Here is a 26410-nt window from a genome sequence, read left to right as displayed (position 1 = left end):
TGCTCCCTCTGCTCCCTCTCTGCTTCCCCTCTGCCCTCTGCTCCCTCCCCCTTTCCCTCTTCACCTCCCCTCAGCTAAGCCCCCTTTTCCTCTGCTCCTCTCCCTTCCCCTCCCCTTAGCACTGTCCTCATTTGTATAGATTTTTATTGTCATATTTATTTTGTTAATGAGATGTACATCCCCTTGATTCCATTTATCGTGATTATGTTGTCTTGTTTTTGTCCGTCTGCCTCCCCTGATCAGACTGTGACCCCATCATTGGGCAGGGATTATCTCTATCTGTTGCCCAATTGTCCATTCCAAGTGCTAGTACAGTGCTCTGCACCTCGTAAGTGCTCAATAAATACTATCCAATGAATGCTCTCCCAAATGCTTAGAACAGTGTTCTGCACATAGCAAGTGCTCAATAAATAACATTGATCAATCGAGCGACTGATTGTGTCAGGATTATGGAGACTGTCTGGCTTTCTCCCTCATGTACAAGGCTCAGAACTCTTCAACCTATTCACAATCAGTACAACTTCCCGCTGGGCCGCGGGGGCGTGGGAGAGAGTCAAGGGCGGAGACTCAAGTTTACTGCACAGAAAGAGGCAGCGGTAAACCGCGTCCATATTTCAACCAAGAAAACTCTATGGATCCACGACCGGAACGATTGCAGACGGAGGTGGGGCGTTCTGGGAGAGATGTGTCCATGGTGTCTCTATGGGTCGGAGTTGATTTGACAACATAAGACAATTGATTTGACACTTAATGTGTGGAGAGCACTGTACTAAGCACTTGAAAAGTATAATCGGTAGACACTATCGCTCAATAAATCAGTGGTATTTCTTGAATGCTTACTGTGTTTAGGACAGTGTACTCAGTGCTTGAGAGAGTACAGTAGATCCACAGAGAGCTTATTGCCCTGAAGGAACCTACAATCTAGTGGCAGAAACAGGCAATAAAATAAAGTACAATTAGGGAAAGTAAAACAATATAAAGATATATAAATGTGTGCTGTGGGGGTGGAAGTGGGGTACTTAAGGGATATGGACCTAAGTGAGGAGGTGATGCAGGAGGGAGGGAAAATAGGTTGGGGAGGTGAAAAGTTCATAAAGGAAGGCTTTCCAGAGGAAAAATGCTTTGTTTTGGGATGCGGATGCAACAAAGAAACTGAAGGCTAGAATCAGAATAGGTGTCTGATGTCAAGGAAACTCTCTTAAGTCAACAGACTAATTTATTTTTCAAAGTGTTTGAGGTAGTTATCCAATATTGCTGCAGACTTCTGACTGGGCACTTGAGGAAGATGTTCAGAATGATGCAAAAATGATTATCACTACAGAGTCTTCAAGATTTTGAATGGAAAATGCACCTCAAAATGAATGAGTTTCTATGCATCCCACTTCATGGAAAACAAAATTGAAGATTTTCACTGTTAGTACCCTGCCACATGAATTTTCATACTTAGTGAGTTACAATCATGACGCAGTGGATAGAGTATGGGCCTGGGAGTCAGAAGGTCATGGGTTCTAATTCCGGCTCCTCCACTTGTCTGCCGTGTGACCTTGGGCAAGTCGCTTCACAATTTTGGACCTCAGTTACCTCATCTGTAAAATGGGCATTGAGACTGTAAGCCCTACATGGGACAGGACTGTGTCTTCTATTCTCCATCTACTCCCACTCATGGAGAACTCATTCACTCCCGTGGCTTCAACTCCCACTATGTGGATGATTCCCAAATCTACATCTCCAGCTCTGATTTCTCTCCCTCTCTGCAGTCTCACATTTCCCCCTGCCTTCAAGACATCTCTGCTGAGATGTCCCTCATCACCTCACTTTAATATGTCTAAAACAGTAGTTCTTATCTTCCCACCCAAACCCTGTCCTCCCCCTGACTTTCCCATCACTGTAGATGGCACCACCATCCTTCCTGCCTTCCAAGCCTCTAACCTTGGCATTACCCTTGATTTCTTTCTCTCATTCAATCCGCATATTCAATCCATCACTAAATCCTGTCAGTTCGACCGTCACGTCACTAAAATCCTCCCTTTCCTCTCCATCCAAACTGCTAGTACGTGTATCCAAGCATTCATCCTATCCCTCCTTGATTATTGTATCAGTCTCCTCTCTAACCTCCCTGCCTCCTGTCTCTCCCCACTCCAGTCTATACTTCACTCTTCTGCCTGGATTGTTTTTCTACAAGAACATTCAGTCCATGTTTCTCCACTTCTCAAGAACCTCCAGTGTTTGCCTATCCACCTCTGAATCAAACGGAAATTCCTTACCATCGGCTTTAAAGCACTCAATCATCTCGCCCCCTCTTACCTCACTTTGCTACTCTTCTAGTACAGACCAGTCCACACACTTCACTCCTCTAATGCCAACCTTCTCACTGTACTCAATCTCATCTATTTCACCACTGACCTCTTGCCCACATCCCGTCTCTAGCCTGGAACGCCCTTCCTCTTCATATTCGACAATTACTCTCCCCCTCTACGAAGCCTTAATGAAGACACATCTCCTCCAAGAAGCCTTCCATAAATAAGCCCTCCTTTCCTCTTCTCCCACTCCCTTCTGCCCCACCTTGACTTGCTCCCATAATTCTTCCCCCGACCCAGCTCCATTGCACTTAGGTACATATCTGTAATTTCATTTATTCATATTAATGTCTGTTTCCCCCTCTAACTTTTATGCTCTTTGTGGGCAGGGAATGTGTCTGTTAAATTGTTATATTGCACTCTACCAAGCGCTTAGTACTGTGCCGTACATGCAGTAAGCACTCAATTAATATGACTGACTCACTGAGGGCTTTGGATATGGGGAGAACTGTGGTCGGCCTGATGTGAGGAAGGAGCGAGGGGATAGAGGCAGGATTGTTGAACGATTGTAGATGAGATTGTAGGGAAGGAGAGAAGGCAGGGCTGGAGGTGTAGATTTGGGAGTTGTCTGCATAATAAATGATGATGGTATTTGTTAAGTGCTTACTATGTGCCAAGCACTGTTCTAAGCGCTGGGTAGATGCGAGGTAGTCAGATTGTCCCACATGGGACTCACGGTCTCAATCCCATTTTACAGATGAGGTAACTAAGGCACAGAAAAGTTAAGTGACTTGTCCAAGGTCAAGCAACAGACCAGTGGCAGAGCTGGGATTAGAATGACAACTTTCTGACTCCCAGGCCTGTGCTCTATCCACTATGCCATGATGCTTCTCCATCTCTCTGTATATATATGCATATGTATGTGTATATATATATATAGTACTGTTTTGCATTACTTAGATCATATAGACATATATGATTCCCATATACGATATATGTAATGCTAAACGGTACCATGCTAGTATTATAATCTGCTGATTCTCTAAAAGGTATTGAGGAGTAAGGAAGCAGGAAGAGGAGATTTTGGCCCTTTAAAATGAAAAATCAAATGTGTTCCTGTTCAGCTCAACCCCACTCTGAGCAGAGAGGAGTGGGCAGACAGCTAGACTACTGAATCTCAGGAATGCAGTTAACATTTCTTCAATTCAGTGGCCCTGTGACCCATGAGGACAAGTTGTATGATGGATCCAATCTATCACCACCCATGCCCAAAATGTATTTGAACCAAAGGAGCCCAATATTAGTTGACAGTATTACACCCTTACACCTGTATCTCCTCATTCTTACCACCCTGCAGTGATTGAGAAAAGTATCAAATCTTTGAGGACTTGTTTTAAAAAAAAAACAAGGAGAAAAAGTGCAGTGTGTGAAATGAAATTATTTTACAGGTGCCATGGCGCCCTAAAGATCTGCTCCCAAATAAGATGGGAAAATCTCCTCTGGTATGACTAATTCCAAGTATTGAATATTTTTTTATTACTGAAGACTTGTTCTTTATCCGTTTCAGAATCTACATGAAAATAGGATCTTGATTATTTATATAATCACTTTGTTAGCTACTTATTCGATATTCACTGTCCCAGTCTTTCTACCCTCATGTTAAGAAGCTGCAGAGAAGATTATGGATTCAGGTAGAGACTAAGCAGACAAAGCAGATGCATGCCTAGCAGTCAGGATCCAATTTTAATGCAAATAATCCTTAAAATAAGAAAAAGAAAAGTAAGTTCTTTTATGTGGATTCATTTAATGCAGCACAACATTTTTCATATGGCATCAGCTGCCCTTTATGACTCCAGATACAAGAAAATGTTGTTTAGTTATGGGAACATAGCTAATAACTATATGCCCAAATAGCACAGTGGTACTTTTATTTGAATATAAGGAAAAGCCCAGTGCGGTACATAAAGCCTCATTGGTAGTTTGATTTCCCAACTCCAGAATGATTCCTTTCAACCAATCAATGGCAATAATTGAGCACTTGCTGTATACAGAGCACTGTTCTAGGCACCTGGGAGAATACATTGCAATACTGCATTGAAACAGCTTGACCTAGTGGTTAGAGAATGGGCCTGGGAATCAGAAGAACCAGGCTTCTAATTCTGGCTCTACCTCTTAATGATAATAATAATGATAATGGTATTTGCCAGGCACTGTTCTAAGCACTGGGGTGGATACAAGCAAATCGGGTTGGACACAGTCCCTTTTCCACACAGGGCTCACTGTTGCAATCTCTATTTTACAGACAAGGTGACTGAGGCACAGAGAAGTGAAGTGACTTGCCCAAGATCACACAGCAGACAGGTGGCAGAGCCAGAAGTAGAACCCATGACTTTCTGAGTCCCAGACCCACCCTCAATCCGCTATGCCGTGCTGCCACTTAATTTCTCTGTGCCTCAGTTACCTTGACTGTAAAATGGGGATTAGGACCGTGAGTCCCTTGTGGGACCTGGACTATGTCCAACCTGCCTGGTTTGTATCTATCCCAGTGCCTGGTACATAGTAAGCACTTAACAAATACCACAGTTATTGTTATTATCCTGAATAATAATAATAATAATAATAATAAAGTAAGCACTTAACAAATACCATAAAGAATAGAGTAGTAGACACAATCTCTGTCCTAAAGCTTTGAATCTCATGTTATCTTTGAAACATTCTGGGGCAACCTCCAGCATTTGGAGGGGTTTAGATTGGTGGTAAGGACAAAAAAAAAGAGAGAAGAGATTCCATAAATATGGCTGTAAATCTTGGAATCACTGGCTTATTTCCTCCCCTGGCCCATCACTATTACCCATGGAGTACTCAATACAAGGAGGAATAGGAAATGGTTACAGTGTCCACATAGAGCTCCTTGTGGGCAGGGAACATGTCTACCAACTCTGTTGTATCGTACTCTCCCGACTGCTGAGTTCAGTGCTCAGAATGCAGTAGATTCTAAATAAACATGATTTATTGATTGATTGAATTGCTGAACCTGAAGGCTTAGGTTTGCAGAAGGTCCCTCTAAGCTGCCTAACAACTAGAGTCTCAATTGTTTGAGAGATAGCTCCCTGGGGATCAGGGGTTCAGGTGCTCTACGACATTCTAAGATGCTGGGGAAGCAGCATGGCTCAGTGGAAAAGAGCCTGGGCTTTGGAGTCAGAGGTCATGAGTTTGATTCCCGGCTCTGCCACTTGTCAGCTGTGTGACTGTGGGCAAGTCAGTTCACTTCTCTGTGCCTCAGTTATCTCATCTGTAAAATGGCGATTAACTGTGAGCCTCACGTGGGACGACCTGATGACCCTGTATCTCCCCCAGCGCTTAGAACAGTGCTCGGCACATAGTAAGCGCTTAACAAATACCAACATTGTCATTATTATTATTATGCCTGGGGAATTGCCCTGATGTCTAATTCCCGTGGCTACTCTCTCTCTCCTTTAGAATGCCAGCATAATGCTCAATCCACTGCAATTATACAACAAACAAAAACATTTCGGCTTTAAATTATACCATTCATGAATCCACTAACAAATTACAGATGTTTTTAGAAATCTGAATGAGTCAAGTATTGAATTGAGTGAAGGAAACTGTAAAGCTTCAAAAATCAACTTCAAAAATACACTTTTGTAATATTTTTTTTGGTTCTCTGGATTTTAACGTTCTTATAATGATAGTAATTGTGGTGTTTTTATTAAGCACTTACTATGTGTCAGGCGCTGTTTTAAACGCTGGGGTGGATATGAGATAATAGGGTTGGACGCAGTTCCTGTCCCACTTGGGATTCCCAGTCTTGATACCCCATTTTACAGATGAAGGAACTGAGGCACAGAGGAGTGAAGTGACTTGCCCAAGGTCACACAGCAGACACGTGTCAGAGCCAGCTTTAGAACGTAGGTCTTTCTGACTCCCAGGCCCATGCTCTATCCAGTAGGCCATGCTGCTTCTCTGCTTCTCGTGGGCATGGAGCATGTCTACCACGATCTCTACACAGATGATACCCAAATCCATATCTCCTCCCCTATTCTCTCTCCCTCCCTCCTGGCTCGCATCACCTCCCACCTTCAGGACATCTCTACTTGGATGTCCTTCTGTCACCTAAAACTCAACATGTCCAAGACAGAGCTCCTTGTCTTCCCTCCTAAACCCTGTCCTCTCCCTGGCTTTCCCAGCACTGTGGACGACATGACCATCCTTCCTATCTCACAAACCCATAACCTTGGAGTCATCCTTGACTCCGCTCTCTCATTCAGCCCACACATCCAATCCTTTCCCCAAACCTGCTGGTCCCTCTTTCCCAACATCGCCAAGATCTGCCCTTTCCTCTCCATACAAACCGCTACCTTGTTAGTACAGTCACTCATCATATCTCGACTGGATTGCTGCATCAGATTCCTTTCTGACCTCCCAACCTCCTGTCTATCCCCACTTTGTTCTATACTTCACTATGCTGCCTGGATTATCTTTCTCCAGAAACACTCTGGGCATGTCACCCTCCCGCCCCCCAAATCTCCAGTGGTTGCCTATCGACCTTCCTATCAAGTGAAAACTCCTCACTCTTGGCTTCAAGGCTGTCCATCCCCTTGCCCCCTCCTCCCTCACCTCCCTTCTCTCCTTCTCCAGCCCAGCCCACACAGTCCACTCCTGTTGGGCCACTAACCTTCTCACTGTGCCTCATTCTTGCCTGCCCCACCATCGACCCCTGGCCCACGTCCTGCCTCTGGCCTGGAACGCCCTCCCTCCTCGAATCTGCCAATCACTGTTCCCCCCCTTCAAAGCCCTATTGAAGGCTCACCTCCTCCAAGAGGCCTTCCCAGACTACGCTCCCTTTTCCTCAAGTCCCCCTCCCCTCCGCATCGCCTCGACTCGCTCCATGTACATATCTATAATTCTGTTTATTTATATTGATGCCTGTTTACTTGTTTTTATGTTTATATTTGTACTGTTTTCACTTTTACCAACTTGTCTCATGATCTTACAAAGTTTCTTCTCAGAAAAAGCTGCTCCTTTCTTGATGGCTTTGCGTCTTGCTCATCTATTTGAATTAATTGATAGTTTTCAGCTGAGATGAAGCATTATCTGTTCATTTGCTTTACGGTGACCTTAAAACCTCATTTTTGTTTCCCAAGTCCTGGTTACCACACAGTATTTATTGAGGGTTTACTGTGCGCAGGTACCGTACCAAGAGCCAGGGAAAATAAAGTACGTCACGGTTGGTAGGCATTATCTCTGCCCACAAGCATCTTATAATCTACGGACATTAAAATAGATTAAAGATAGGGTAATTAGAGTAGTTCATTTAACCTCTTGGTGGTGGTTCTCTCACGTCTCACACTGGATGGCTATAGTGAGGTGAGCAAAGTGTCAAGGCTAGGAGACCGATTTCGTTTTGGAGCTTTGTTTGTGACCCCGTTTTAGCATTTGGAGATGAGTCATGAGTGTGGCTTAGTGAAAGAACCTGCACTTGGGAGTCAGAAGTCATGGGTTCTAGTTCCGCTTCTGCCACTTGTCAGCTGTGTGACTTTGGGCAAGTCACTTAGCTTCTCTGGGCCTCAGTTCCCTCATCTGTAAAATGGGGATGAAGTCTGTGAACCCTACATGGGACACCCTGACTACCTTGTATCTACCCCAGCGTTTAAGACAGTGCTTTGCACATAGTAAGCACTTAACAAATGCCATCGTTATTTCTATTATTAGCCTGGTCCCAAGCTAAGTCCTCATTTCCATTTCTTCCCATCTCTGCTGTGTTGCCCTTGCAATTGGATTAGACTGTTTAGTCTGTGAGTCCATCACTGGGCAGGGATTGTCTCCATCTTTTGCCGAATTGGACATTCCCAGTGCTTAGTACAGTGCTCTGCACATAGTAAGCGCTCAATAAATACTATTGAATGAATGAATGAATTGGATTTGCACCCTTTATTCAGCCCCACAGCACTTTTGTACATATTCGTAATGTATTGATTTAAATTAAAGTCTGCCTCCCCCTCTAGACTATAAACTTGTTGTGAGCAGGGAACGTGTTCACCAACTCTGTTACCCTGAAGTCACACAAGAATTTAGTAGAGTGCTCTGCTCACAGTAAGTGCTCAACAAATATGATTGATCAACTGATTGAATCAGAAGGGAACCGGTTAAGGGGTCAAAATTAGATTTCTATGTGGAGTCCAGATCTCACAGTTCTAGGGAAATTTGGACAGCTCTGTAGACCTTTAATTCGGTCTCGTCCTAATACCTTGCTGCCTCCGCAGTCGGACAGTTTCTCAAAGAATGTGCTGAACTATATGATTCCATTTCATATTTCCTGTGCGGTTCATTTGTTGGTCGCTGTGCTGCCTAAGTAACATAATTTGGTGCTACTGTTCCGCTGGATGTGGCTAATGTAAATTCTCATTCACATTTATGATTTTCATGGTGTAGGTTGTTGACACATTACTTTGTTTTTTTATGCTGCTGTCATCCGATAATGCCTGGTTGACTCAGGAAAGTGGTTTAGAGTTTTTTGTGTGTCATCTTGGGTTAGGTGCTGTCATCTCCATACAGTGTATTAATATTAATAATAATAATGATGGTCAGCGCTTACTATGTGCAAAGCACTGTTCTAAGTGCTGGGGGGATACAAGGTGATCAGGTTGTCCCACGTTGGGCTCACAGTTTTAATCTCCATTTTACAGATGAGGTCACCGAGGCACAGAGAAGTGAAGTGACTTGCCCAAAGTCACACAGCTGGCAAGTGGCGGAGCTGGGATTAGAACCCATCACCTCTGACTCCCAAGCCCAGGCTCTTTCCACTGAGTCACGCTGCTTCTCCATATTATTGTCTGGCTCCTCCTCTAAACTTTAAGCTCCTTGTGGGCAGGGAACATTTCTATCAACTGTGTTGTGTTGTACTCTCCCAAGTCTTAGTACACTACTCTACACACAGTAAGTGATCAGTAAGTACCACTAAATGATTACTGTCTCTAGGACTTTGGATATCGTTCATGGTCTCTTGAGTTGGAAGAGTTTATCAGAGAGGAACACCTGCATTCAGATCTCTTGTTACCTGTTGTGGGCAGGGGAAGTATTGTACTCTCTCAAGCCTAAGGACGGTGCTCTGTACACAATAAGCACTTAACGAATGCAACTGTAAGCTCGCTGTGGGCAGGAAGCGTGTCTACTGACAGTTACAATCTACTCTCCCAAGTCTTAGTTCAATGCTCTGCACATTGTAAGCACTCAATAAATACAATATTAAGCTCATTGTGGGCAGGGAAAATGTCTACCAACTGTTACATTTTACTCTCCCAAGCCTTACCCTGTTTGCTCTGCAAACAGTAATCACTCAATAAGTATGACTGATTGATTGATTGATTAAATTAATATTATCTGCCCACATCAGACAGACATTTCTCCCCCCATCATACCCCCAAGTGTTCCAACAAGCTTGACCTGATGAATTTCCTAGCACCATGAACCATATTATTCCTTTAGCACACTCTAGCACTATTCATTCATTCATTCAATAGTATTTATTGAGCGCTTACTATGTGCAGAGCAGTGAGCTCACACCCTCTTTAGCATTAAAAGTATGTGTCTTCTGACACTGTGGTAAATATTTTTCATGTTGGCCTCCTCCCCTAGAATCTAAGCCCTCTGCGGGCAGGGAACGAGGCGTGGCTTAGTGGAAAAAGCACGGACTTGGGAGTCAGAGGTCGCGGGTTCTAATCCCCGCTCCGTCACCTGTCAGCTGTGTGACTTTGGGCAAGTCACTTAACTTCTCTGTGCCTCAGTTACCTCATCTGTGAAATGGGAATTAAGCCTGTGAGCCCCACGTGGTTGTAACAGTGCATGGCAGATAGTAAGCGCTTAACAAATGCCAACGTGATGATGATTTTGTCATTTTATATTTCCCAGTCCATAGTACAGTGGATTACACTAGGTGGATGTTCAATATAAGTTGTTACTGTTACTATCAGTGATATTTGATAAGCGCTTACCCTGTACAAGGCACTGTTTTAAGCACTGGGACAGATGAGAATTACAGCATGGCGTAGTGGATAGCTAGATAGATAGAAGGTCATGGGTTCTAATCCCAGATCTGCCTCTTATCTGCTGTGTGATCTTGGGCAAGCCACTTCAGTTCTCTGGGCCTCAGTTATCTCATCTGTAAAATGGGGATTAAGAATGTGCACCCCACATGGGGCAACCTGATTACCCTGTATCTACCGCAGCACTTAGAACAGTGCTTGGCACATAGTAAGCATTTAACAAATACCATTGTTATTATCAATACTGTTATTATTACAAGAGAATCAGGTTGGGCACAGTCCACGTCTCAGGTGGGGCTCACGGCCCGTGTCTCACAGTCTCAATCCCCCGTTTTACAGATTAATAATAATGGTATTTGTTAAGCACTTACTGTGTGCCAAGCACTGTTTTAAGTGCTGGCACTGTTCTAAGCGCTGACAACTGAGGCACAGAGAAGTTGTGTCCTACCCAAGGTCACACAGCAGACATATTGTGTCCTTCTATCTTTTCTAAATCAGCAGGTTCTCTTCCCTATAAGCAAGTGTGTGCTATACTACCTTTTGGTCTGAAACTCTTGGTTGAGCAGGGAGGTGGAGTAAGAAAGCGGTGACATTTTCTCGCTCCATTTTGGCAGTTCAAGAAATTGGCCCCAGGAAATCTTGTGAAATTGTAGAATAAAATCACGAACCTTGGCTGGCCCATCTCTTTGTAATGGCTATATTCGCTGATATGTAGTTCTCCTGTCTGGACTATTGAAACTGCTTTCTCTTGTCAGGTTCGTGACATCTGAGGTGATAGCTAAAGCTATGCTATCTTTAGCAGTAATAACTATAGGAGTTCAGGGAGGACTGTGAAGCCAATCTGATGTTATAGACAGCAAGCCTCATGTTTGGTGACTGTCTCCAAAGACTGACTGCTTCAGAGGCGACTTTTCAAAGCAAATATTCCCTTCAAATATACTAAGGTTCAGTTTTGGCATTACTAGTATAGAGGGTGGGGGAGAGGTTGGGATTCTCCCGCCTTTTTGTGTGTGTGTGTGTGTGTGTATGTGTATGAAAAGTCTCAGGGCAACAGGGGAAAAGAATATTTTATATTTTCCCTCCCACTTGGTTGCCGTTATTATTGGACTTCTAAAGGTATTGAAACTCTTCCAGGCAAGTAAGGGGAACAAAACACCTCTCTCCCTTACACCCCAAACTCCTTTGATGACATTCAACGTGGCTCAGTGGAAAGAGCACGGGCTTTGGCGTCAGAGGTCATGGGTTCGAATGCCGGCTCTGCCACTTGTCAGCTGTGTGACTGTGGGCAAGTCACTTCACTTCTCTGTGCCTCAGTGACCTCATCTGTAAAATGGGGATTAAGACTGTGAGCCCCACGTGGGACAACCTGATTCCCCTGTGTCTACCCCAGCGCTTAGAACAGTGCTCTGCACAAAGTAATCACTTAACAAATACCAACATTATTATTCAAACTGCTCTCTACCAGTATGGGGCTAATAGTGAGGAGGCGTGAGAACTGCAATGCCTGCTGCCATGAAAAACAAGATACAGGGGCTGCTAAGTGTCCACTATGCCCCACCCTCATATATTTTAAACCAGAGTCACGGGGGACTTAATGAGCAGATTTTCCCACCATTCAGATCCTGCCTGGGGGGACCATTGAGAAAGGGTGGGAGGGACATATCTTAAACTAATGTTTTGACTGGAAGAATCCAAAGCTTTCCAGGAAGCCTTTCTTTGGAGTGGGAGTCTCAAATCAGCAAAAAAAGCACCCCTATTTTGTACCCATTCAGTCTGGGCGTAGGTGTGTATCAATCATATTTATTGTGCAGTTTCTGTGTGCAGGTTACTATACTAACCTCTTGGGATAGTAAAATATAACAATATAAAATAGTTGGTAGACATGTTCTCTACCTACAATGAATTTACAGTCTAGACGACGAGCTATGAGACTGTTCTACAGATATTCTCCCTGAGGTAATCAGAAATGGTTGATGCAATTTACTGGGTTCCATACTTATTACTCTTTCCTTAAAATTATATTTCAAGACTAGAAAATAACAAAAAAAGTTTCATAAAATAATCCAAGTATATGATGTGGCTAACTCTTGCGAAAGGAACCGTTTTCACATCTTAAAAAATGTTACAGAACAATTGAATATATTCTAAGCATCGACAATGGGCTAGGTGGCTTATAAACCCATAGATGCTGTTTGTACTGAGCTTATGCAGCTAGACAAATAAACATTGTGTTGGAGATTTAATCTAAATTCATACCCAAATTTTAGTTGCCATCCGTTTCGGATGAATTGGTATTTGAGTTGGATGTAATTTGATCAACAGAGATGTGCAACGATGGGAATGAAGGTTTGAAGGTGGGAGAAAGAGACAGGGGATGTGTATGGCTTCTCTTAGAACGAAGGAGTTGAGTAAGAAGGTTTTAGGAGAAGGAGATGGACAGGGGGCTGAATTCAGTACTGTACAATCTTTGGCAGGTTACTTAACTTCTAGGACTAAGTTTCTTCATCTGTAAAATGGGGATAAAATATTTGTTTTCCTTCCTACTTAGACTGTGAGACCCAACGGGGCAGGGATTGTTTCTGACTTTACTTTGTAACTATCCCACCGTTTAGCAGAGTTCTTCGAGTATAGTAAGGGCTTAACAAATACCACAATTTTATTATCATCATTATTGTTATAATTGTTAGTAATAGCAGTATTATTTTCATTAGTGATAGAACAGGAGAGAGATTGGGTAGTGGGGAAGGAAGAGACAAGTAAAAGGTTCATCAAAACCATCTAGGGATCTCTCTCTTTTTTGCGGGGTGTGGGGGTAAAGGTTGTACACTTGGAGAGATGTGTGTTAAGGATTGAAGATGATGTGAAAGTTAGTGAGATTTTATCCGTGCGTGTAGGTGTGACTGATAAGACCAGTGTTTGACTGGCAAGTCCTTGAAAGCATGTAAAAAATTTCCCCTTGCAGCATTATCCCATGTCGTATTCCCTGTGCCTGATTTTGTTTTTATTTTCCCTTCTGGTATTGTATTCCTCATAAGTACTGTTCTAAGACAGTCACCATATAGCTGAACACATACGTATCAGACTGATCTGATTTCTGTCACTGTCTTCCAAATGTGCATTGCTGTGTCACTTTGATGTTTTGCTCTGCGGCATTACTTCTGTCCCTTCTTCACTGCTCCTGTTCCATCTTGCCTCCATCTGCTGTTCCAGGCCTTTGGCACCTTCCTAAATCTCCCAGACCTCCCATCCCCTCCACTCCCTTGCTCCCGATGCCTTTGCCAATGACTCTATTGACCAAATTCAAGTGTAAATTCCACAAACTTCCTTCATCCTCCCTGCCATCCACTCACACATGCACCCACATGCACACACACCAGATTCCTTCCATGCCCTCATTCACTCTCTCATCTTTCCTGGTCATCCCTCACGAGTAAATCCCCCACCTGCTATCTCGCCCTCTCCTTCTGTGTCCACAACTCCTCCCCTACTCACCATCTAAAAACACCTACATCCACTCGCTACAACCCAGCTGCATACTTTGCTCTAATACCAACCCATACGCACTGTCTCTCTTCTTCCCTTGCCCAATATTGATCGCTTGCCCAATGTGGACCCCTTGCTCATGCCCTCCCTTCTGCCTAGACTCCCTTTACCTATGTTCTGAAAGACCAACATTTTCCTCATCTTCAGAGCCCAACTAAAATATTTTCCCCAAGAATCCTTTCCTCAGTAATCTGTCATCCTGTTTTCCCTCCCTACAGCTTCACCCATGCACTTAGTCTCACCCTTTAGTCCCACTCTGTGGCCGTTCATTCTCAGTCTCCTTTGCGGTCTCCTCCTTCCCCTCCCATCCCTTAACTGTAGGGTCTCTCCAGGTTCAGTTCTCAGTCCCCTTCTATTCTCCATCCACACTTACTCCCTTTGAGAACTCATTTGCTCCCACAGTTTCAACTACCATCTCTTTGCGTATGACACCCAAATCTGCATCTCCTCCCCTGTTCTCTCTCCCTTCCTCCCTCCAGGATCTTATCTCCTCCTGCCGTCAGGGCATCTCCACCTGGATGTCCACCCGCCACCTAAAACTGAACATGTCCAAGACTGAGCTCCTTATCTTCCCTCCCAAACCCTGTCCTCTCCCTGACTTTCCCGTCACTGCGGACGACACTACCATCCTTCCCTTCTCACAGGCCCATAACCTTGGTGTCATCATTGACTCCGTTCTCTCATTCAACCCACGTATCCAGTGCGTCACCAAATCCTGTCAGTTTCACCTTCACAAAATCGCCAAGATCAGCCCTTTCCTCTCCACTCAAACCGCTGCCTTGTCAGTACAGTCACTCATCCTATCCCACCTAGATGACTTCATCAGCCTCCTTTCTGACCTCCCAACCTCCTGCCTCTCCCCACTTCAGTCCATATTTCACTGCATTGCCCGGATTATCTTTCTACAGAAAAGTTCAGGGCATGTCACCCCCGTCCTCAAAAATCTCCAGTGGTTGCCTATCCACCTTTGTATCAAACAGAAACTCATCACTATTGGCTTCAAAACTGTCCATCCCCTTGCCCCCTCCTACCTCACCTCCCTTCTCTCCTTCTACAGCCCACCCCGTACACTCCACTCCTCTGCCACTTACCTTCTCGCTGTGCCTCGTACTCGCCTGCCCCGCCATCGACCCCTGGCCCACGTCCTACCTCTGCCCTGGAACACCCTCCCTCCTCAAATCTGCTGGACAGTCACTCTTCCCCCATTAAAAGCCCTACTGAAGGCACACCTCCTCCAAGAGGCCCCACTTTTCCTCAGCTCCCACTCCTTTCCACATCACCATGACTCGCTCCTCTTGCTCTTCCCCCATCTCCCTGCCCCATCGCACTTATGTATGTATGTATGTATATATAATTCTATTTATTTACATTGATGCCTCTTTTACTTTTATTGATGTCTGTCTCCCCCCTCTAGACTGTGAGCCCACTGTGGGCAGGGATTGTCTCTATTGCTGTATTGTACTTTCCAAGAGTTTAGTACAGTGCTCTGCACACAGTAAACGCTCCATAAATACCACTGAATGAATGAACTCTTTCTACAAATTCTCTTCTAGTGTCTTTCCCAGTGAAAGAGGTGATGAGCACTGTTTGACTGATCTATTATCAGGAGCTCATTTACTTAGGTGGGGAGGAATCTTATTTTCACTTGATGTTAAATGCTGCACATGGATAGCATGGGTGACAATACTTCAAAACTATCACCTCCCACCCACACATAAAACAGAAGTGAATTCACATCATCATAGTATTCATTCATTTAATAGTATTTATTGAATGAATAGTACCTCTAGTTGAAGTAATATCATTTTACATGTGTAGATAGCACATTTAATTTTGGGATCACTGAAGAGTATATGATTTGAAAACCTTTCCTTTATAGTCTTACTCTACATCTTTCCTCTGGTTGTACATAACTGCCCTTTTAAACTCTGTCTCTCAGGCTGTATGAAAACTTTGCTTCAAATGTTATCTTATTTTTTAAAAAAAATTGCTATTTAGACTACTGCTCTTGTGTTTGGGATGTCATGGGCCTCGCTGCACTGTATCTTGAATTACAACTTACCATAAGGAATTATTAGCACATGAAGAAAATACTCGAGAGACTATGCCACCTTCTTTTGGGACAGTAATTGTTGTTGACAACAACTCACACAAAACAATGCATCACCTATCTTTGCTGGCCCTTCTTGTGCCTTCCGTTTAGCTGCGGCTTAGCGTTTTGTTACGATCAAACAGGGACATTGATTTTCTGCAAGTGGAACACAGTCACTGATAATCCTGAAATAGTGTAGAAAGTTCATTCAGGACAGTATTATTCTGAGATGTTCAGTCTGAGGCATGTTACGTGTTGCACCAACTCTGTGGTGATTGTGTATGCAGTTTTGAGGAACATCATTTGGGAAGTAGACTATAATATATGACCTTTTTACATCATTGGCTGTGTACGTTTTTTTCTCCAAATGAGCTAACTCCCCACCTCATCTTAGTATTTACTTTGTAAGATCAACAATTAGAAATTAATTCTCAGACTCACTCATCCATGTGGACTGGGATTGGTCGGAGACTGCATTTCTTATTCTTATTTCCCATCTTCAGTAATGAAATTCTTTTAGTTTCTAGAGTGGACAATATGATTTTATTTTTAAAAGCATCAGTATTCTAAAGGAAATATGCGGCAATGCCAGTTGGTAGGATGCTAAAGCTCCATTCTTGTTGCTTGGTGCTGTACAATATCATTCTGTAGAAATGGATAGGTATGTCTTGAGAAAAAAGTCGGTAATACCTTTCAAATTAGAAAAAGGTTCCCGGAAAGGTACGTATTGAGAAAAAAATTGGTAATAGCTTTCAAATCAGAAAAGGTTTCCCGTGGATGGTATTTTTTTTTTCTGTTTCTATAGGCGTAACTGAAAAGACTCATGCTAGCCTTGAAGTTATTTCCACTACTAATAGTAGAATCATACTTTTGTTCAGTGACTGGGGTGCTGATGGTTATCTTGTATCTGTGAATCTAAGAGTCACTGAGAGACAATCTTTTTGCACACTTGCTCACAAGAATGCAGAAGTGGATCTTTGCTGGCTGCTTGCCCTTTGGGATTCATTCATTCAATTGTATTTATTGAGCACTTACCGTGTGCAAAGCACTGTGCTAAGCACTTGGGACAACGTACACATTTCCTGCTCACAACGAGCTCACAGAGGGGGAGACAGACATTAATATACATCAATCAATCAATATATTACAGATATGTGTGTGTGTGTGCGCGTGCGCTGTGGCGATGGGAGGGTCTTGTCTGTCTGTCTCCCCCGATTAGACTGTAAGCCTGTCAGTGGGCAGGGACTGTCTCTCTCTGTTACCGATTTGTACATTCCAAGTGCTTAGTACAGTGCTCTGCACATAGTAAGCGCTCAATAAATATGAATGAATGAATGAAAGTCAGGGAAACACAGAAGAGAGAGAGTGGGAGGAGAGGAGGGCTTAGTCAGGAAAGGCTTCTTGGAGGAGATGCTTTTTGGGATAAGCATGACTTAAAAACTGATCGTTAAGAAGGGAAAGATAGAAAGAAGGGAAGGAGGGCAGGAGGATGTGCATGTGGTATTAGCAGGGGTCTTTGGCTCTAGATCCTCTTCCTGAAAGAGCTCCTGGAGTCACTTTAGAAGCACCCAATTGCTGGTTGCCGTCTCTGGTTCCTAAAACCCTCCATCTAGCAGGGGCCTGGGAGTCAGAAGGACCTGGGTTCTAACTTAGTACAAGGACTGAGTACAGTGCTTTGCACACAGTAAGCTCTCAATCAGTATGATTGAATGAAGAATCTCAGCCCTGCCACTTGTCCACTGTGAGATCTTGGGCAAGTTGCTTCACTTCTCTGGGACTTAGTTAAATCATCTTTTAAACGGGGATTAAGTCTGTGAGTCCCATGTGGGACATGGATCTCGTCATTCAGTTGGTTGTATTTATTGAGCGCTTACTGTGTGCAAAGCACTGTATTAACAGATTGGGAGAGTGCAATATAACAACAAATGAACACGTTCCTGCCCACAACGAATTCACAGTCTAGAGGGGGAGACAGGCATTGATATCGCTCAATAAATAAATGGATAAATAAAATAAATAAGTAAATCAATAAACAGCCTGGTTACCTTGCATCTACCCCAGTGCTTAGAACAGTGCCTGGCACATTGTAAGCACATAACAAATGCCATGAAAAAAATTATCCATTCTTCTAGTGCAGGTTGGGGACCTTTTCTTCTCAAGGAACCCCAAGTCCCTTCATCCCTATCACTGCACGTCCCCATGACTGAGGCTCAGACATCTCCCCAAAAGCATAGGGGTCAGCAGGACCTAGCCCACCACCCCCATCCCGAGGCTGGTTATTAATTATAATAATGATGGTATTTGTTAAGCACTTACTATGTGCCAAGCACTGTTCTGAGTGCTGGGTAATGATAATATTAATAATAATAATTGTTGTGGTGCTTAGATGCTTTCTATGTGCCAAACATTGTACTAAGCAATGGGGTATATTCAAGATAATTGATTAGACTGTAAGCCCGTCAGAGGGCAGGGACTGTCTCTATCTGTCACCGATTTGTATATTCCAAGCACTTAGTACAGTGCTGTGCACATAGTAAGCGCTCAATAAATACTATTGAATGAATGGATGAATAATCATGTCCTATGTGGGGCTTACAGTCCATCTAAGTAGGAGGAAGAGCAGGTTTTGGATCTCCATTTTGCATTTGAGGGAACTGAGGCACAGAGAAGTTGAGTGGCTTGCTTATGGTCACACAGCAGGAACATTGCAGAGTTGGGATTAGAACCCAGATTCTCCGACTTCCAGGTCCTTGCTCTTTCCATTAGACCATGCTGGTGTCTCAAGATCTAACCAGGCCAGACCTGCTTATCTAACAATTCAGCCTCTCGGGGATAAGGGACATCTTCTGTATTCCTGGCTTGGGCTGGAAATCTAGGAGTTTTGGTAACGGGAGCAGCATCTCGCCTGCACTTCTGAGTTCCGTCTTGCTGGCTCGGGCCATCACGAGATAGCATTTGACCTTGAGGTACCCAGTTCACCTTGGAACACCTCCCCGTCTCTTGTTTCTCCCCATGATAATCCATTTTTCACTCTGTTCCCCGGATCATTTACCTACCAAACATTCAGTCCACATCTCCCTGCTCCTCAAGTACCTCCAATGGCTGCCCATCCACCGCCATATCAAACAGAAACTCCTTACCATGGGCTTTAAAGCACTCAATCACCTTACCCCCTCCTATCTTTCCTTGCTGCTTTTCTACTAGAATTCAGACCGTACACTTCAGTTCTTTAATGCCCCGATTTTGTCTATATCGCTGCCGACCTCTCACCCACATCCCGCCTCTGGTTCAGAATGCCCTCCCTTTTCAGATCCAACAGATCCAACTCTCTCCACCTTCAAAATCTTATTAAAAGCACACCTCCACGAGGCCTTCCAGGACGAAGCCCTCATTTCCTTTTCTCTCACTTCCTTCCCCGATGCTCTTGCACTTGGTTTTATGCCCTGTCTTCACCCCTCTTTCAGCCCCACAACACTTATGTACATAGACATAATTTGTTGTTTATATTAATGTCTGTCTCCTCGTCTAAACTGTAAGCTCATTGTGGGCAGGGAAACTGTCTACCCACTCTGTTACGTTGTACTCTCCCAAGAGCTTAGTTCAGTTCTCTGCAAAGAGTAAGCACTCAATAAATAAGATTGATTGATTGATTGATTACAGAAAAGTAGAGAAGTTGTGACTGGTGAAGTAAATTTGCAAGTCATCTCTGTAGAGGTGATAGTTGAAGCCAGGAGAGTTGATAAGCTTCCCAAGAGAATGGGTATAATTCAAGGACAGACAGGGACCTAGAACTGACACATATTCAATATATCACCAAATCCTGTCACTTCAGTCTTCAAAACATTGCTAAAATCCACCCTTTCCAACCAAGTATGTTTGGATGTTTGGAGACATCCGAACTACTACCATGCTGATTCAAACATGTATCTTATCCCACTTTGACTGCAGTATCTGCCTTTTTGCTGACTTCCCTGCCTTCTGTCCTTCCCCACTCCAGTCCATACTTCACTCTGCTGAATGGATCATTTTTCTAAAACAAGTTCAGCTCATGTTTCCCCACTCCTCAAGAACCTCCAGTGGTTGCCCATCCACCTCCAGATCAAAAGAAACTACTCAATATTGGCTCAAATCAATCAGCTCACCCCCTCCTACTACTTCACCTCACTGATATCTTACTACAGCTCAGCCCACACACTTAACTCCTCTAGCACCAGCTTACTCACTGTGCCCTGATCTTATCTAGCTCACCGCTGACCCCTTTCCCACATCCTTCCCCTAGCCTGGCCCTCCATACATACCAGACCACCACTCTCTCCACATTCAAAATATTATTAAGGTCACATCTCCAAGAGGCCTTCCCCAATTAAGCTTTTTTTTCCCTGGCTTCCTCTCTCTTTTGTGTCATGTATGTACCTGGATCTGTGACTTTGGGGCACTTGCTATTAATATTATTATTATTTATTCGTATTAATGTCTGTCTCCTCCTCTAGAATGTAAATTCATTATGGGCAAGAAACAAATCTACCACAAGTGCTTAGTACAGTTATCTGCACACAGTAATCAAGCAGTAAATGCCATTTATTAGTTGATTGATAAATTGATTGAGGGAGTGGTAGGAAGAAGCAAAGCCAGTATAAGAGACCGAAAACGAGAAGTGGGAAGAGAACCAGGAGAGGACAGTGCCAGTGAAACAGAGGGTAGATAGTGATTCCAGAAAAAGGGGATGGTTTTACAGTGTCGAAGACTCCTGAGGGGTCAAAGAGGATTAGGCAGAGTAGGGTCTATTATATTTGGTGAAGAGGAGGGTATTGGACTCTTGGAGAGAGGTGTTTCATCGAATGGAGATGTCAGAAGCCAGAGTGTAGAGGATCAAGGGGAGAATCAGAGGAGAAGAATTGAAGATGAGGTGGTAGTTAAAGTCATGAGAACAGCACTCCCAAGGAAATACTTATTACATCCCATACTTTTTACGTCAGATCCTCACTTGACGGGGCATGTGAGAAAAATTGATGCTATGGTAAATTAAAATGGGGAACTGTAAACAGGGTGGATGGAAAAATGATGTGACATGGCAATGAAAGAAGGGAGATGGCTTGCAAAGGAAGCCATCAGGAATAGGATGACTTTTAGAGCAAAGGATTGTTACATCAAGGAGAATTGAAAACTACACCAGGCACTGTGGATTTTAAATGCAACATTTTAGCGAGAGGCAGTCTTTCCATATACATGAGGCAGATTGAACTGTCAGTGATGAATGAGTTTTATCAGCCACACCTGTGTACACTGATAAAATCTTACTGTCAGCAACATCACTTCACAAGCTCTCAACTTGAGCACGAGCATCCCCACACTCCTTTTCTCTTATTTTTTTTAGTCTCTTTGCACACACACCTGCACACACACAAGTTTTTTATGCTTGTTTGTTCAATTCCTAAAGGTTTTTTTTGCTCTGGAAATAAATTCCCTTTAACACATTTGGTAACTACGTTCTATAATAGTTGAACTAATTTTAGTTTACACAGTTTAAGATTATTCTCTTGAAAAGGAGTTTAGTGATGCTATCTTGTCCTTAGCCTATAAACCTATTTTCCATAAGGCTATAAAAAGAATTTATATTCATTTTTAGCATAAGCCTAACATAAATGTATTATTCTCAACTGACACTTAGGTAGCAAGGCCCCTCCTTTGCTATGAAGCTTTCTTTTCCACATACTGCTTGATGGAGAAAGAGGGAAGGATTAATAATATTTAAATAATTAAAATAATAATTAACTTTCAGTAAGTTAATCAATCAATCATATTTTTATTGAGCACTTACTCTGTGCAGGGTACTGTACTAAGCACTTGGCAGAGTACAATATAACAATGTAGCAGACACATTCCCTGTCCACAACGAGCGTACCGTCTAAGAAGGGAGACAGACATTTATATAAATAAATTATCGATATGTATATAAGGGCTGTGGAGCTGGAAAAGTGGATGAATAAAGAAGTGGATGAATAGAGAAGCAGCATGGCTCAGTGGAAAGAGCCCGGGCTTGGGAGAGTCAGAGGTCATGGGTTTGAATCACAGCTCTGCCACTTGTCAGCTGTGTGACTGTGGGCAAGTCACTTAACTTCTCTGTGCCTCAGTTACCTCATCTGTAAAATGGGGATAACTGTGAGCCTCACGTGGGACAACCTGTTTACCCTGTATCTACCCCAGCCCTTAAAACAGTGCCCTGAACATAGTAAGCGCTTAACAAATACCAACATTATTATTATTATTATTGTTATAATAAAGGAAGTAAGTCTCCCTTTACTCTCAAATTGAGCACCGTATGCTTTAAAGCAGCTTGGAAACAGGATTTTTCTACTTGGTTAATCTGTGGTTGCTGGAAATTGAATTGACTACTTTACAGAGCTGAATAAACATTTCAGAGTAATTAGTGCTCTAAAAAGCTAATATGATCCAAATCCTTCACAGCATTTCTTAGGCCTGGGAAGGGAGAACACATAGTTCTGAGAGGACAAAGTTTTCTACCTGCCTAAGTAGAGAGAGAATTGGTCTGGGGAAGTGGAATGTCTTTGGGAAGTGGGGAAGCAGCATGGCTTAGTGGATAGAGCACGGGTCTGGGAGCTAGAAGGATCTGGGTTCTAATCTCAGCTCCACTACTTGTCTCCTGTGTGACCTCGGGCAAGTCACTAAACGTCTTTGTGCCTCAGTTCTATCATTTGTAAAATGGGGATTAAGATTGTAAGCCCCATGTGGGACAGGGTCTGTGTCCTTCCTGATTATCTTGTATCTACCCAGCACTGAGAACAGTGCTTGAAACATAGTAAGTGCTTAACAAATACTATTATTATCATTATCATTTGTAAATGATCAGATAGTACCATGGTGGCTTAATTAATTTAAGGTATTTTTGAAGGGAAAAATTGTACAATGCTAAAGTTATTAGTCTCTTGTTACCCCCTTAATCGAGAGAGAGAAGATTTCTGAGGAGGAACCTCTTGCCCCCCGGGGGGAGGGGTTGTGTGGGTGTGTGTGTGTGTGTTGACTGTGTTTTCTGTTTGCACCCCATGCAAATGCACAAATGGAATCTGTTCCTGGGGTACATTCTGAGAATGTGAGAGATCTTTCAGAGGGGTACCCACTGGTATATAGGGGTGTACACTGATGACAGTTCAGGTTTGAGTGCAACAGACACAACCACACCACCTTGTAACATCTTCCAGTGTAACCTCTACAGCTAAGTTGAGGGGTTACACACCGTCTCCCCTTGGGGGATGATTTGAGGATTGAAATCCCCATTCCTCAAGTGTCCATCGGCTGCCAGGTTCCCCCTCGATCACGCAGAAATTCATTCCCACTACCTCCAAGGTTCTCCTTCTGCCAGCTATCACCATCTTACATATCGGCCCTGCTGCGCCAACCACTTAGTACAGGCTCAAGAGATTAGCTCAGTGCTGTGCACACAGTAAGCATTAAATATATACCATGATTGATTGATTGCTTCTCATCACCTTGTAGTCTGCACTCCTCCCAAGCCCACCTGCTAACTATGCCTCCCTCTCAATTGTCCTGCCTCCAAATCCTTGCTCAGGTCATTCCCCCATTGGAAACTCCCTTCATCTTTAAACATGATAGGCCAGAGTCTTCCCCTTATTCTAAAGCCTTCTAGAATATCATCTGTCTCATGATGCCTTCCCTGATTTATTCCCAATACCCCAAATCATGCAAAGCGAACAGCTACCCTCTTCCCATTTATTCTCATCCTTAGCTCATATATATATATATAATAGATAACACAGAGAAGCAGCACTGCCTAATGGTTAGAGCACGGGCCTGGGAGTCAGAACTCCTGGGATCTATCCAGTACCTGCTTCACCCCTTGTCTGCTGTGTGGCCTTGAGCAAGTCATTTAACTTCTCTGGGGCTCAGTTACTTCATCTATAAAATGGATTAAGATTGTGAGCTTCATGTGGGACAGGGACTGTGTCCAAAATGAGCAGCTTGTATCTACCCCGGTGCTTAGACAGTATCTGACAGTTAGTAAGCACTTAACAAATACCATAATATGTGCATATATTATATGTATACTGTATATATGTATAAGTCTTAAGTGGTACATTCAGCTATTCAGTTATCTCATCCTGTGATATCCATTCTATTTGTTACCTCTTAATTCTTCCTGCTGCCCTATTTCTAAATAATTTAAATCTTCTTGTCTCCCCCCTGTTAGATTGTAAACCTTTAGGGATTAATGGACATGTCTTTTTCTTCTTCCGTTGCTCTCCTGAGGACGTAGTACAGTATTCTCCTCAGTAGGCAGTCAGTAAATTTCATTGATGATGACTATAATAACTGATGAAAAAGGCAAAAACTTCCTCTAGTTGGCAAATACTTTGGATATGCTTGTGTTAAAGAAAATGTGACTATTATAATAGTTATGACAATAGTAAAAGGCTGAGTAAGAGTTTGCTACTTTCCTCCTCGCCTTTTTATGAATTTAGGAGCCATAACTTTGTAACATGTATTCTATGAAATAAGTACTTCAGAAAACTGGATTCTCTACCTTACTCGGTAATACAAAGTAATTTAAAAAATCTTATCTGTGAATTCATTAAATTGTGAAGTTTCTTTTTTTTACAGAACCCAAATCAATTTCACAGTGGCCATTGATTTCACAGCATCAAATGGTGAGTGTTTTTAGTGTCTGAAATTATTGGATAGCTAAATATTTGAAGGGGTTATTTTTTTCAGATTCATGAAGTTTAGATATTTTCTTTTCTTATTTGCTTATGAAGTTAAATATAGAGCTTTAACCTTCATAGTTGTGTTCCTTTATTGAAGAAAAATGTAATTAAAAGTATTTTTATTTAAAACTTTAGATTAATCTGGATTTCAATTAAAACTTTTTAAAAAATAATTACATGAAAAAAGATTTGAAGTCAAAATGTCATTTCAACTGTTATTTTCCAATTAATTATGGCTTATGTATCTCATATTAAACACAAATCCAAAGTCAAAGTTATTCCCATGTTGAGAAATGTGATGATAAACTTAATCCCAAAGGGGTTCATTAGTTACTGTTATTAATTTTTCTAAGAGCTAGCTCTCTTTGCTTAACTTCCTATGAAAGTTAATAAAGAAGAGGATGACCTTTGCTGAGAATTTTTCAAGAAAGTCTCCTGTATTTGTTTCCACCTCTTTTAAATGTGAACATTTGGACCTCGATATAAACATTTGCTTCCCCCCTTCTTGCTTATATTTGGGAAAATTGTCAGATGGGAGTAAAGGTGATGAATCCTCATAGAAAAATCATTGCAGTGTGGCTTAATGGAAAGAGCATGGGCTTGAGAGTCAGAGACCGTGGGTTCTAATCCTGGCTCGGCCACTTGTCAACTGTGTGACCTTGGGCCAGTCACTTTGCTTCTCTGTGCCTCAGTTACCTCCTCTGTAAAATGGGGACTGTGAGCCCCACATGGGACAACCTGATTACCTTGTATCCACCCCAGCGCTTAGAACAGTGCTTAGCACATAGTAAGCGCTTAACAAATATTAGCATTATTATTATTATTATTTACAGTTCTTGTTTGCAAATTTTATGGAGTGCAATTCCGAAAAGCCCACTAGCATGCAGTGCATAGCACTTGTAAGTTACTATGTTTGTATTCATTAATGAAGTTGGTAAAAACTTAAAAATATATTGATTCAAATGCAAGCCATGGAGAAATGGTGATATCTGAATTTTCCCCAAAGAGATTTCCAGTACATTCTTTGAAATAAAAATTCCTTTAAGAAAAGATTTTATTTGAATTTTAACACAAGTCCGCTGGTTGGTATCCTTTGCTTGAAGTGAATGCTTTTTCTTTATTCCAGCAAAATTAGGACAAATTATTTACACAAAGAACATAGAATAGGAAGCAGATCTAATAGCATAGTAAGAAACATTCTGTCACATTTTCTTACGGAGATTGAGGAACTGGACTTTCTTGGGCCAAACTCTGGGAATCACATGTGCATCATGTGGAATAGAGAGTGTGTCTGATCTGATTGTGTTGTAGCTAGTTGCCTACCAACTCTGTTGTGTTGTACTCTCCCAAGCACTTAGTACAGTGCTCTTCACATAGTAAATGCTCACTAAATACCACTGATTAATTGATTAGTAATAAATATTCCTAAAGTGCCTACTATGTGCTAAGCATTGTTCTAAATATTGGGGTAAAATATAAGTTGATCAGGTCTGACCCAGTCCCTGTCCCAGATGGGGCTCACAATTGAAGTAGTATTTCAATAGTATTTATTGAGCACTTACTATGTGCAGAGCACTGTACGAAGCGCTTGGAATGTACAAATCGGCAACAGGAGAGAGAACTGGTATTCAAACCTTATTTTACAAAAGAGGAATATGAGGCACAGAGAAGTTAAAT

General features: G+C 42.6%; 1 protein-coding gene across 2 annotated transcripts in view; it reads left to right on the top strand.

Annotated features, from left to right (window-relative positions):
* The window catches only part of CPNE8 (copine 8), a 296420-nt gene that overhangs the window by 220038 nt on the left and 49972 nt on the right, over positions 1–26410 (top strand). For both annotated transcript variants that reach the window (XM_029058426.1, XM_039911231.1), the window contains exon 14: positions 24630–24676. In XM_029058426.1, the coding sequence (XP_028914259.1) occupies positions 24630–24676 (47 nt within the window). The remainder of the gene's footprint in view (positions 1–24629; positions 24677–26410) is intronic.

This window comes from Ornithorhynchus anatinus, chromosome 2, assembly GCF_004115215.2.
Source record: "Ornithorhynchus anatinus isolate Pmale09 chromosome 2, mOrnAna1.pri.v4, whole genome shotgun sequence".
Classification (NCBI taxonomy): Eukaryota; Metazoa; Chordata; class Mammalia; order Monotremata; family Ornithorhynchidae; genus Ornithorhynchus; species Ornithorhynchus anatinus.
This window is presented reverse-complemented; position numbering and strand designations above follow the sequence as displayed.